The sequence below is a fragment of the Mesoplodon densirostris genome, chromosome X (assembly GCF_025265405.1).
Source record: "Mesoplodon densirostris isolate mMesDen1 chromosome X, mMesDen1 primary haplotype, whole genome shotgun sequence".
NCBI classification, from domain to species: domain Eukaryota; kingdom Metazoa; phylum Chordata; class Mammalia; order Artiodactyla; family Ziphiidae; genus Mesoplodon; species Mesoplodon densirostris.
The window spans coordinates 74,492,330-74,505,303 of NC_082681.1; the positions used below are offsets into that span (position 1 = coordinate 74,492,330).

The 12,974-nt window shown below is 42.3% G+C and overlaps 1 protein-coding gene across 1 annotated transcript; it reads left to right on the forward strand.

Annotated features, from left to right (window-relative positions):
* Positions 1–5,420: 5,420 nt before the first annotated feature.
* Positions 5,421–7,712, forward strand: MAGEE2 (MAGE family member E2). The gene has a single exon (XM_060087258.1). It carries the CDS (start codon positions 5,603–5,605, stop codon positions 7,172–7,174), a length of 1,572 nt encoding a protein of 523 aa, XP_059943241.1. The 5' UTR covers positions 5,421–5,602; the 3' UTR covers positions 7,175–7,712.
* Positions 7,713–12,974: the final 5,262 nt, after the last annotated feature.

Sequence of the window (12,974 nt, forward strand, 5' to 3'; positions counted from 1 at the left end):
AATAAACAAAGCAATCATAAAGAAAAAGAAGAAAGCTGGACGTATCACACTTCCTGATTTCAAACTTTATTACAAAGCTGTAGTAATAAAAACAGTATGACACTGGCATAAAAGTAGACACATGGACCAGTGGAAGGAATACAGTACAGAACTCAGAATTAAAGCCCCACATATATGGTCAACTAATATTTGACAATGGCACCAAGAACACCCAATAGAGAAATAATAGTCTCTTCAACAAATGGTGTTGTGAAAACTGGGTAAACATATGCAGAACAATAAAATTCAACCCTTATATTACATTGCTCACAAAAGTTAACTCAAAATGGATTAAATACTTAAACATAAGACCAGATACCATAAAATTCCTTGAAGAAAATTCAGGGAAGAAGTTCCTCGGCTTTGGTTTTGGCAATAATTTTTTGGATATGGCACCAAATCAAACAACAAAAGCAAAAATAAACAAATGGGACTACACCAAATTTAGAAGACTCTGTACAGCAAAAGAAACAATTAAAAAAATTAAAAGACAACATACAGAATGTGAGAATATTTTTGCAAACCATGTATCAGATAAGGGGTTGATATCCAAAGTATATAAAGAACTCATATAGCTCAGTAACAACAACAACAAAAAACCCAGTCTGATTTTTAAAAAATGGGCAGAGGAACTAAATAGACATTTTCCCAAAGAAGACACCAAATACCCAAGCGGCACATGAAAAAATGCTCAATATCACTAATCATCAGGTAAATGCAAATCAAAACCACAATGGTATATTACCTTACACTTGTTAAAATGGCTATCCTGAAGCATACAGGCGATAACAAGTATTGGTGAGAATAGGGAGAAAAGGGAACACTTGTACACTGTTGGTGGGAATGTAAATTAGTTCAACAACTATGAAAAACAATAAGGAGTTTCCTCAAAAAATTAAGAATAGTACTGCTAAATAAATCCAGCTATTCCACTTCTGGATATTTATCTAAAGAATATTAAAACCCTAATTCAAAAAGATATATGCACTCCTATGCTCATCTCAGTATTATTTACAATAGCCAAGAAATGGGAATACCATAAGAATCCATAAATGGATGAATGGTTAAAGAAGATGTGAGATACACACACACACACACACAGAGAAACTTAGGTACACACACACTGGAATACTACTATTCAGCCATAAAAAAGAATGAAATCCTACCATTTGCCATAACATGGGTGGACCTGGAGGATATTATGCTAAGTGAAGTAAGTCAGACAGAGAAAGATAAATACCGTATAATTTCACTCATATGTGGAATCTAAAAAAAATGAAGAAAACCAATGAAAAAACAAAATAAAACTAAAACAAACTCATAGATTCAGAGAACAACATAGTGGTTACCAGAGGGGAAGGGGGTTGGGGGGTGGGCGAAATGGGTGAAGGGGGTCAACTGTACAGGTCAACTTAATAACAATAATCAGGTCTTGTTATTTGACTCTGAATAAAAATACTATTGTTTAAAAAATAAATCAGGTGATCATTACAATTTTAGATATAAAGGAATGCATATTATTAAAAAATTGGGGTATAGTTACACAATGTTGTATCTATACATCACTATCCAGGAATGAGATTTTTTCCTTTTAATTTTTTAAATTGAAGTACAGTTGACATACAATATTATATTAGTTTCAGGTGTACAACATAGTGATTCAACATTTATATACATTATAAATTGAGCACCACAATAATTCTAGTTACCATCTGTCACCACACAAAATTATTACAATAGTATTGGCTATAATCCCTATGCTGTACATTACATCCCTGTAACTTACTTATTTTATAACTGGAAGTTTGTATCTCTTAATCCCTTTCACCTATTTCACTCAATCCCCTATCCCCCTTCCCCTCTGGTGAACACCAGTTCGTCAGGAATGAGATTTTACATATGTGAATTTCCTATGTAATTATATTATTCCTTTGAGTACTAACACTTTTTTTAATGCTATGTATTTTCTGGGTTAATAATTCTGTAATATATATTTATTTGTTTTCATAAGCAGAAGTTAACTTTTCTTGATAAAGGTAGGTCTTTAAAAATTATAATATGCAGTGAAAATTTTGAGGACAATTAGTACACTGAGGATTTCTTGTCCTTGCACTGAATGCTCTAACACAGCTATAGTATTTACGTTCTAATTTCAGTTTTGAATAGTGTTTCTATCTCTTTCCCTTTGAGTGTCTACCAACTATCACTTCTTGCTGCTGTCTTCTAGCTAAATTCTAGCATCTCCGATTTTCTTAACTTTCTGCCTTTAATGTCCATTGGCCTTTAACGTCCACTGGGAAAACAAATGACAACTCTTGTTTGAAAAACAGTTAAAAAAAAGCTAAATATGAGTGAAGAAGAAAACGCAAAATGATACACCACAGCACACCCACTAGGATGCCTACAGATAAGAATATAGAGTAATAGGAACTCTCATACACTACTAGTGGAAGTGTAAATTGGTGTAAAAATTTCAAAAACTCTCTGGAAAAAGCTATGTAAACTGAAATCACACACACTTATAATACAGGAATTCCATTCATAGATTTATTTCCAATGTAAACGAAACTGTGAACAGAAAGACAGGTACGAGAAGGTCCATAGCAGCATTTTTGGTAAGAACTCCAAACTGGAAAAAAGGTAATGTCCACCAGCAGTTGACAGGATAAGTTGTACTACATTCATTCGATGTTAAAGTATATAATAATGAAAATGAGCAAACACTGCTATGTACAACAAAGATAATTAACAAGACATAGTGGATTTTTATTGGAAAAAAGAGAGCTACAAATGAGTACATATTGTATAATTCCACTGATATTGTACAAAACTCAGAAACCAGCAAAACCAATCTGTGATGCTAGAAGTCAGCATAGGGGCTTCCTCTTGGGACAAATATGAGGGGAGAGATGGGAGGGGTGCCATAGTAGGTTCTGAGATGTTGGTAATGTTCTTTTTCCTGACTGGCATGATGGTCATAAGGTGCATTAAATCTGTCATAATTTATCGTCTACATTCATGATTTGTGTACTTTGTATATGTTATCTCAGCAAAAGCACTTAAAGTTAAAATATTTTATTAAAATTATGCTGAAGATAAACAGTTGTATGGAAAGATATTCACAGGTTTTTAAAATGCAAAAAGAAGGTCAGAAACTATCAAAAGAAGTTCAGAATGGAGAGTATGATCCCATCTTTTTACTTTCACACTTAGGGTGGAAAACATGCCATATGTCACAGCCACAGGCACAGCTCCTTCGTTTTTCATTTAGCAATAACTAGAACAGTTTGGAGACTGGTAAAGTAGAAATGGCTGAGACCAGAAGTGTAGTTCAAGGTGGCTATGGAACAGATTTCATGGAAGGATGTACTGGGGGGATAAAGATGAAAATGGAGAGCCAGGTAGGGACCAATTTGTGAAGAATTTGAATGCTGTAGAATGGAATCAGCATGTCATTTCAGAGGTAAGATATTGTCATTCAATACTATTTTTATCTATTAGATGCAGGAGTAGTAGAAAATTCAACTCACAAAAAAATGTGAACTGGATTTCAGGGGGAAATTGCAATTGTTTTCTTTAATGACTGCAGAATTTAAAATCCTCTCTGAATCTGCCCTTGGGAAGTACCTGTCTAGACAAGGAGCATGGGGTGCTTCTGGCGAAGAGGAAAGACCAGGGTGAGGGATCCCATCAGGTCTGATCTCAATTACTCCTTTGTAGTAGCTCAAAAGATGCTGCTGCTTTCCACAAGATTCTCCTAAGATACAATCAGCACAGAAACTGAACATTTCTACCTGCAGAACATGCACATTCACTTGTATAAAAATTGATCTCTTTAGTCCAGTTTGGCCAAATCCATGGTCCTGAGCTGCCTGCTTCGCTACTTTAAGAAAGCATCTGGAATGTAGAAAATGTCAGAGGTTAAGTGTCTGGACCCTCATGTGAAGGCAATGCCCTCTGAAGGAATTCTAGGGCACAGGATAACTGAATGTAACAGTATTCATTACCATCAAGAATTTAAGGAAGGATTTCAATTGTGGAGAAAAATGTAAATTTTTCTCCTTCTCAATATTCCACTGCATACCCTGATGGTTGAGAGCTAGGATTTAGCCCAATTACTTTGGTAGCACTCCCAGAAAATAAAGCAGCTGACTCCTCTTCCTTGCTGAAGCGTTTGAATTATGCCTCCCCAAACACAAGACCAACCACTTAAATAATCAGGTCCTATTCTGGTGGTGTTGTTCTCACCTTATGGAGCCCCAACCAGTCTTCACATACTGCTAAGTGAAGAAACAGGAAATCTAATCATTCCTGTCATTACTTTCATCCGCATCTCCCTCCCATACTAGTGCACTTTGGCTCTAGCCACCCTGGCTGTCCAGCTGTTATGCAAACTTATTTTGTACTTTCAAACCTCTGAGCCTTTTCTGATGCTGATCCCTCAGCCTAGAGTGCCCTTATAAATCCTTCCCATCCTATTCATAACTTAGAGCTCAATTCTTCCTTGAGGCATGTGCCCCCAATCCAAGACACCTCAGATTAAGCTGTAATTCATTGCTTGTTCCTTCTTCTGTGTTTGTACCATATGTTAACTGTCCCTCCATCAGAGCATATATTTTCAACTACTTTAATTAAGAGTATCTTAAATAAACAGGGCTAATCATTTGTGAAGGGAAAATGGTATGAGAGAAAGTACTTATGCTTGAGATTCTGACGGACCTGGGTTCTTCCACTTGTTGCCTGAGTTTGGACAGGTAAATTCACCTCTATGACTCAGTTTCCTCGTCTGTAAAATGAGGACCATTAAGAGTAGTACCTCATAGCTAAGATGAAGTGATTTAATATGAGATAAGTGAAAATATCAGAAATAGTGTCTGGTACATAGTAAGTGCTCCATTATTATTACCATTATTTGAACCTACCCCGGAATGTAAGCTCTACACACAAAGATATAATCATTGTTTGTCCTCTGGTGTACCTCTAGTACCCAATATTGTGCCTAGCATGTGACACATACTCAAGAAACATATGTTGAATGAGTGGATGAATTAATGAATCCATGAAATAATTCTCATCTTTAGCATCCTCCTCCTCTCCAAATCCTCTACTGCCTATTAGCTTTATACCTCACAGAAAAACTCTGTGGTGCATCACTGAACTTTCCCCAACACTTACCCTCTTTGCTTTACCTCTGTTTGTTACCCCCTTTCATGAATTCTTTTCTCTGACAAGTTTGACTCTAGCAACAACCACTTCAACTAGCCTCTCGGGCCAGGCAGAAGTAGGGGGCCGGAGTCGGGTACTGGGAACGGGGCGTGGCCACCACGTCGCAGAACGCAACTGCGCCTGCGTAGGCTGCGGCAAAGCCTAGCTCTCTGAGGGTTGCGTTTATTGCTGGCTGGTGTTTGTGTAGGAGGATCGCTACTCTCACCAGCTCTCACTTCTGATCCGCGCAGCTCCCGGGGCTCTGGCTTCAGCTTTGTGCTGAGGAGCCGATACACCTACCATCCTCTCTCCGACGGATCGCTGACCTCCCCCATTCCTGTTCCTGTCTCCTGGAACCATGTCTCTGGTAAGCCAGAATGCGTGCCACCACAACGCAGAGACCACTGTAGATTACAGCGACTTCCATGGTGAGATGCAGGCTACTAATGCCTCCGGGTCCCCCACCTCCATGCTAGTTCCTGATGCTCCCCAGGGCCCTCAGGCGCCAATCGACTCTCAGGGTGCTAGCGCTTCCCAGGCTGCGCAGGACCCGAACGACCTCGAGGTGCTGATAGATGAGCAGTCCCGACGTTTGGGGGCGCTCAAGGTCCACGACCCTCTAGAAGACAGGTCGATTGCTTTGGTGAATTTCATGCGAATGAAAAGCCAAATCGAGGGGTCTATTCAGCAGACAGAGATGCTAGAGTTCCTCAGAGAATACTCAGATCAGTTCCCTGAGATCCTCAGACGAGCCTCAGCCCATCTGGACCAGGTCTTTGGGTTGAACCTGAGGGTTCTTGATCCCCAGGCTGACACCTACAACCTAATCAGCAAACGGGGTCTCCAGACCACTGATCGGATAGCAGAATCCCTGGACATGCCAAAGGCAGGTCTCCTGGCCTTGGTCCTAGGCCACATTCTCCTGAATGGTAACCGAGCAAGAGAGGCCTCCATTTGGGATCTGTTGCTAAAGGTTGATGTGTTAGATGAGCCCCAGAGGATCAACATCCCCTTTGGGAACACAAGGAACCTCCTAACTACTGACTTTTTGCATATGCGGTTCTTGGAGTACTGGCCAGTGTATGGCACTAATCCCCTCGAATTTGAGTTCTTGTGGGGCTCTAGAGCCCACAAGGAAATCACAAAGATGGAAGCCCTGAAGTTTGTGGCAGAGGCCCATGATGAAGAACCCTGGAGCTGGCCAGAAGAATATAATAAAGCCCTGGAAGCTGACAAGGCCAAAGAAAGAAGCCAGGCTGCTGGCTTGGAGTTCTGGTCAGAGGACACTATGAATGATAAGGCAAATGATTTGGTCCAGTTGGCCATTAATGTCACAGAGGAGTTGCTGCCTATACATCAGGATGAGCTGTTGGCTCACACTGGCAAAGAATTTGAGGACGTGTTCCCAAATATCCTCAGTCGAGCTACTCTAATCCTTGATCTGTTCTATGGGTTCTCTCTGATTGAGGTTGATACCAGTGAGCACATTTACCTCCTTGTCCAGCAACCAGAATCAGAAGAAGAGCAAATGATGCTAGAGAGCCTGGGGAGACCCACTCAAGAATATTTGATGCCAATCCTGGGTTTGATCTTCCTGATGGGCAACCGTGTCAAAGAGGCCAGTGTCTGGAATTTGCTTCGGAGATTTGGTGTGGATGTAGGGAGAAAGCATGCCATCACCTGCAAACTTATGAGACAGCGCTACTTGGAATGCAGGCCACTGTCCTATTCTAATCCAGTTGAATATGAGCTTCTGTGGGGTCCTCGCGCTCACCTTGAAACCACCAAAATGAAAGCCTTGGAGTACATGGCCAGGCTCTATAGAAAGCAACCACAGGACTGGCCAGAGCAATATAGGGAGGCTGTTGAAGATGAGGAAGCCAGAGCCAGGTCTGAGGCAACTGCTATGTTCTTCTTTGGCCCCATGTGAAGTCTGGGGGAAGTGTGTCACTTCAATTGGGTGGCATCAATTAAAGGGGCCCTGGGGAAATGGGCACTGGGGCCCCAAATCAGAAGCTGGGCAGGGTTGAGGTGAAAAGTACACATTGTGCTTGCTATTTGTGTTCCATTTCTAATAGTATTTCCTTCCTTTTAATATACCCTTGAATTAGATTCATGATCAGTGTTTAAAAATGAAATTGCTCATTTGCCATTCCTGTCTTGTTTCAATATAAAAGTTCATATAGCTGCATAAAATGTAGTGGTAATATTTACATCTTTCTATGATGTGGAAGAGAATATACAGTTGTTCTTTAATCGTTTGAAATAATCAGTAAAATGGTTTGGTACAGGAGTTAAGTAACAACAGTAATAACATACCCACAACAAAAACAAACACAAAATCACTCATCTGTTGATGTTCTCCCATCGTGTCTATGGTTTTATTTTATATTTTTAATATTGGCATTTACCTGTATTTGCTTTGTGATTCCAGAGTGTGGTGAAAAATAAAAGTATAATGAATTAGGCTCCATGCTTAAGCACTCTTTTATTCAACAAACATTTATTAAGTACCTGCCATGCTCTAAGCACAGTGTTTATGCTGGGAATATAAAGGTGATGAAGGCCCAGCTGAGCCCCAGGGATTGAGGGGGAGGGGCTGTGGAAGTAAACCAACAATTATTCCTGTGGCAAGTCATATAATAGGGGTAAGCTCAGAGAGCCATGAAGGTTTACAGGAGTAACTCCCAACTAAACTTTGGGTTCTGGGAGGGGACGGTGAAGGGGCAGGGGTGTCAAGCAAAGGGTGAGTGCGGGAGTGGTCAGGGGTGGTGGCAGGGGAGGATGAGGAGGTATGGAGAGCTGGGACAAGTTAACTTTTAGTGACTTCTATTGTAAGACCTGAGGTTGGGGAGAGGGAGGGAGGGAGGACTAGTCTGTGGAGTCAGGGGCAGTATGTAAAACAGCTTCGCGGGATTTACGTGTAGCTCAGAAAGACAGTGTTGAGTTCAAGAGAAGTGTGGGAGAGATAAACCTGTGGCAGAGATAATAAAGGTCCATATCCTCAGAGAGTGGGTCTTAGGAATCAACAATGGCTCTCCTGAAGCCAGCTGGTCTCGGATCTCGGGTCAGACGGAACAATCCACCTGGAGAAACTCTGAATGACAACCTCTGCCTGCGCTGTTTATTTCTGCGCTCAAGCCGTTAAGGTGAGTGTTAGTATTTTGGTTCTCTTCATTCAGATGCCGGATCTCACAGCTTCTAACCCTGCTCGTGGCTCTCTCCAAGCCTTCCCTAGAGAACAGGCAGCTAACAATTTCTGTAAGGAAGCCTTGGCTCAGTGGTGAATGTTATACGTAAAGTCACCTATAACGCGAGGTGGCGGGGGTGGAAGGGGGCTGCCTATCAGTGGTGTAGGTTTTATGCTTCCTCACCTCCGGGTACCCACAAGCTTTCTGCCCTTTCATCCGTTTAATCACTAGGGGTTACCCTCAACTGCCACCTCCTATAAGATGGGAGAGAGGACTTTCCTCACATTTTCGTCAGCCTCAGGAAGAGAACGACATAACCGTCTCGTTGGGGGGAGGGGACAGAAAGATGGGAGATACACCCTTTCGGCCCCCAAATCCAGCGGCCGTGCAGAAGCCAAATTAGAGCTGCTTGCTTGGGGAAGCCACTGCGCAGGCGCACTCCGCAGTTGCCTGGGAGATATAGGCCCCACTAGTCTCTGAGATCTCTATCTTTGCATTCCGAGGAAAACTGAATGCTAGGGGCGGGATTTCCGGTGACAAGAAAATGAGTAACTGGAGAGAAAGGGGTTTTGGAAAATAGGATGGGGGTGGAGTTGAGAGGCAGGATAATATCCAACTCGAAATCTGGGACTTTGAAATAGGGTACTGCCTCCATGCTAAACTGAGAGCCTCTCATTCTTCAGACTCCTTGGACCTTTAATCTGTACATGCTTGTGGGGCGGGGGGGGGGGGGGGGAAGGGGCAAGCTGATTAAAGTGCCAAGTTTTTCTTGCTCTGATTTTTTTTTTGGTGGGGGGGATTGGTAGACTCCTGGATCCTCAGGCACATCAGTTCTTCTGGGGGCACCAGTTGAGAGAAACTTGCCAAGGGGAAGGTGTAGCATATGGACCAACAATAATGTAAAGCTGCCAACTTTTTTAGTACTAAATATGTGCCAAGCACTATGCTGGATTCTTCACTTTCTTTAGCTCCAATCGCTCTACCAGTTCTCCAAAAAGCATTTTAATAGTCCCATTTGACACTATAGGAAACTGAGGCTTAAGTAATGTGCCCAAGGTCACACAGCCAGTCAGTGACAGCTGGGATTAGAGTTTAAGGCTGCTTTTGGCTACAATTCACCCTGTTTACAGTGCATAGCATCACAGGCCCCCTCCAGCCTTTGCTGTGTTCTCACTCGATTTGTTGACTCTCAAAAAATATAAGGAAGGGCTGTATGCCAGGCTGGGTGGGGCAAGACGACAACCCTCCAAAAGAGGATGAAAGTGAGGCTGAAATTTCTCCAGGCTCTTCCTTGTTCCATTACTCGGGCTCCCTGAGAGCTGTGTAGGTGTGAAATGTGCATTTCTGTCCAGTCTCCCTTCTCTGTCCTAAGAGTCTTCCCCACTTTGCTCTCTTCTGCAAGCTTCCAGCCTTATATACTGGCTTTTACCCAGGGAGAGTCAAATATCACTATTTCTGAGCCTCCAGAAGTGTTGGCAATGTTTTTTGTAATCCTGAAAGAACAATGACCTGACAGAGCTCTTGCCTTGCCCAGGGGAGCTCTTGCTTTGCCCAGCTCAGGATGCAAAACCAGAAGTGGGAAATAGACTCTGTGTCATACATGCCACATGTAATTTCCCAGAAGTAACAAAGGTGACGTTTGTATACCTATGGTAAGGGAAAGGGTGTAATTATCTTAGTGGCTACAGCCATTCCTTTGAAGGTCATGCAAGGCCTGGATACTCTCCTTTATTCACGTACCAAATTAGAATTAGCACCCCTTAGGAGAAACACTTAGGGGTGGAAATGAGTGTATGGCAAACAAGACTTACAAAGGATGTTGTATGTATTACTCCGAAGTACAATCTCCGTTAAGCCTTTAGAACACCGGACAAAATACCCTTCTTATCTGTGTGAATTAGTTTGGAAAATGGTACAGTCTGAGTTCATTTGCAGACTCTTTGGGCTATTGATACCCACCAAGTATTGAAGTTTTGGCCAAGGTGGGGCTTGCCGACTGGGTGTTGGTTAGATATGTATTGTATATGCATCATCCTGTATATACAATGCTATCCAGAGTCCCCTTTGATCTATGATTGGGATCATTGCTGGAGAAAAAAACATTGAGAATATATTCATGTTCAGTTGCTGAGGCCCAGGAGCGCCCTCTTTTGGAGAGGATGGGTTGTTATGGAGGCCTTTTTCTGCCCTTCTCTTCATCAGTTTCTGTATACTAGTTGTCACAAATAAGTAATACAATCCAAGGAAAAGCTGAGCTGGACTGACAAATGTGGACTTCAAGCCAATTCTCCCAGCCCCAGGATTGCTGCCCCTAAACCCTCTGGTACCAACAATCTAGACAAGCCTGTAAGTAACCTTCAGGTTCAGACAAGGACCCTACAGTCTCCTCCTCCCTTCCTAAGGGTATCTCCATACCGTGAGATTTCTCACTCAACAGGCTTTCTCTTTCCCTTCCATGAATACTCAAAAATGTCTTAAGGAATTGTCTGCAGGCAGGGTTTGAAGCTAGTTGCAAAGAAAGCTGTAAAAGAATTACCAGAGTAGGCCCTCCTCCCTGAGAAATTTTTGTTCTAGTCCCCATATGAACACACTAAGCATAAGGAGGGGACAGTATATCAGAATGGCTATGAACTCTGGATCTGGACAATGCTGGCTCTGTCACTTCCTAACTGTGTGACCTTGGGCAAGTTACTCAACATCTCTTTCTAGACCTCTCAAAGCTGTTTTCAAGAAATTGATAGAAAAGCCCAGGGTCACACATTTATTATTTGATAATGTCAGAACTATAACCCAGGCCAATTGTATCTTAGTCTATTGATATTTCCAACCTACACCACTGCTTTTAAGACTGCTACTTGTCAGCACCTTGGTAGCTGAGTTCAAATGGTTACTGGGTTCTTAGACTTACTAGTGTTTGTTTTCTTTAGTAAATATTTCAGGCAAATATTAGCCCCAGGTAGTTATGAATTACTGAGGTTTAGCTGCATTGGTAATATATTCTTTATATTCTTTGCAGACACCTATCCACAAGACACTTTTTTAGGAGCTCATGTGTGGTCTCTTTAAGTAGTCCTCAGTGACCTACAGATAATCACTTGCTCTATATACCACTCCAGGAGTCCCAAACAGTGAGGATGACTTCTCTTATAAGGAGACAGGGTTAGGAAGCGATTTGGGATCTGAAGCCTATGGTCTGAGCAGCCTATCTCAAATTGCCTTTCTCCTGAAAGCACTTAGTTTGGCATGGGCTGGCCAGGATAGAGCATCTGTCTTCTGAGTGTCCACTTCCCTTGAAATATAGAAGAGAAGGAGGATGTAGAAAGGGAGGACACAAGAATGGTCATTGCTTCTGAAGCTGCCCTCTGTTCTGAAGCCTCAACCACACCTCAGAGAAGCTTCCCTGCTGGTGAGGGCTGCAGGGTACAGGGCGCCCTGGAATGGCCCCAGCCTGGATTGCTCTCCTACTGCAAGACAAAGAGGAATGCTGTCCTAGAAGAAGACGTTCATTATTCCAGAGAGTGAGGGAGACCACCCTGAGATCAAGCTATGAAGGCCAGGTGTGGAGAGATGGCTGCACACATCACTGCTCTCCTTTCTCTGGATTGGGGGCAGGGTCAGGGAGAGTATAAGGCCTAGGAGGGAGGAAGTAAGGAGAGGGAGCTTTGGCAAAACTGTTAACCATTTATATAATGTCTCCTCACACAAATATGGCCACGGACATCCTCAAAGTTCCTAACAGGGACATACTGAGTGAAGAGAAGTTGACCACCAGCTCTGACAGGGAACAAACTGGCCCCTGAGGTCAATGGCAACCCTACTGACCCGACCAACAAGGAGCCAGACCCAGCTCAGCCCAATCCTCAGGTAGTTCCACCTAAGACTGTCCTGGCCCCTGAGACTCACCTACACTGGAAGAGGCCCCTGGATGTCAGGCTTGTCCAAAAGTCACCTACCCCGTTCAGTTTAACCAGCAATTGCTGAATACCTGGTATATGCTGGCCTTGTTATATTAGATACTGAGACACAGGGATGATTCAGATAAGGTCCCTTCCTTATCTGTGTTCCAGCTCTCTATTCACCTTTGAGTCTGGTCAACTATATGATCAATTTATTAAGATTTTTATTTCAATGTGTACCTTTTTCATTTCTAGAATTTCTAATTGTTTCTTTTTCAAATATACCTTATTTAAAAAAAAAAGACCCTGTTCTTTTCTTACAGATTCCAGTCCTCTTTTCATCTCTTTAAACATTTTAAGCAGTCTTATTTTTTTCCAGTTCTTTTCATATTTGTCTATTATTGCTTATTTCTTTAGTTGTAAATTCTGCATTTTGTTGGGTCTGCTCAGTATCTAATGGTGGTGAGTTTTTGTATGTGTGTTATAATTTGTATCTGTGTGCTAATCTTTAGCTGGCATTACCTTCTGAGAGACTCTCTAAGGCTGCCTCTGCTGCAAATCTCTCCCTCTTGGGGAGGAAGGATGGAGTTATGTGCTGCCTGGTGCAGCTGTTCTACCCCAGCCCTTCCAGCACAGATACAAT

Excerpts from the sequence above, each read along its gene's own strand:
- MAGEE2 (XM_060087258.1), top strand. The coding sequence starts at position 5,603 with ATGTCTCTGGTAAGCCAGAATGCGTGCCACCACAACGCAGAGACCACT.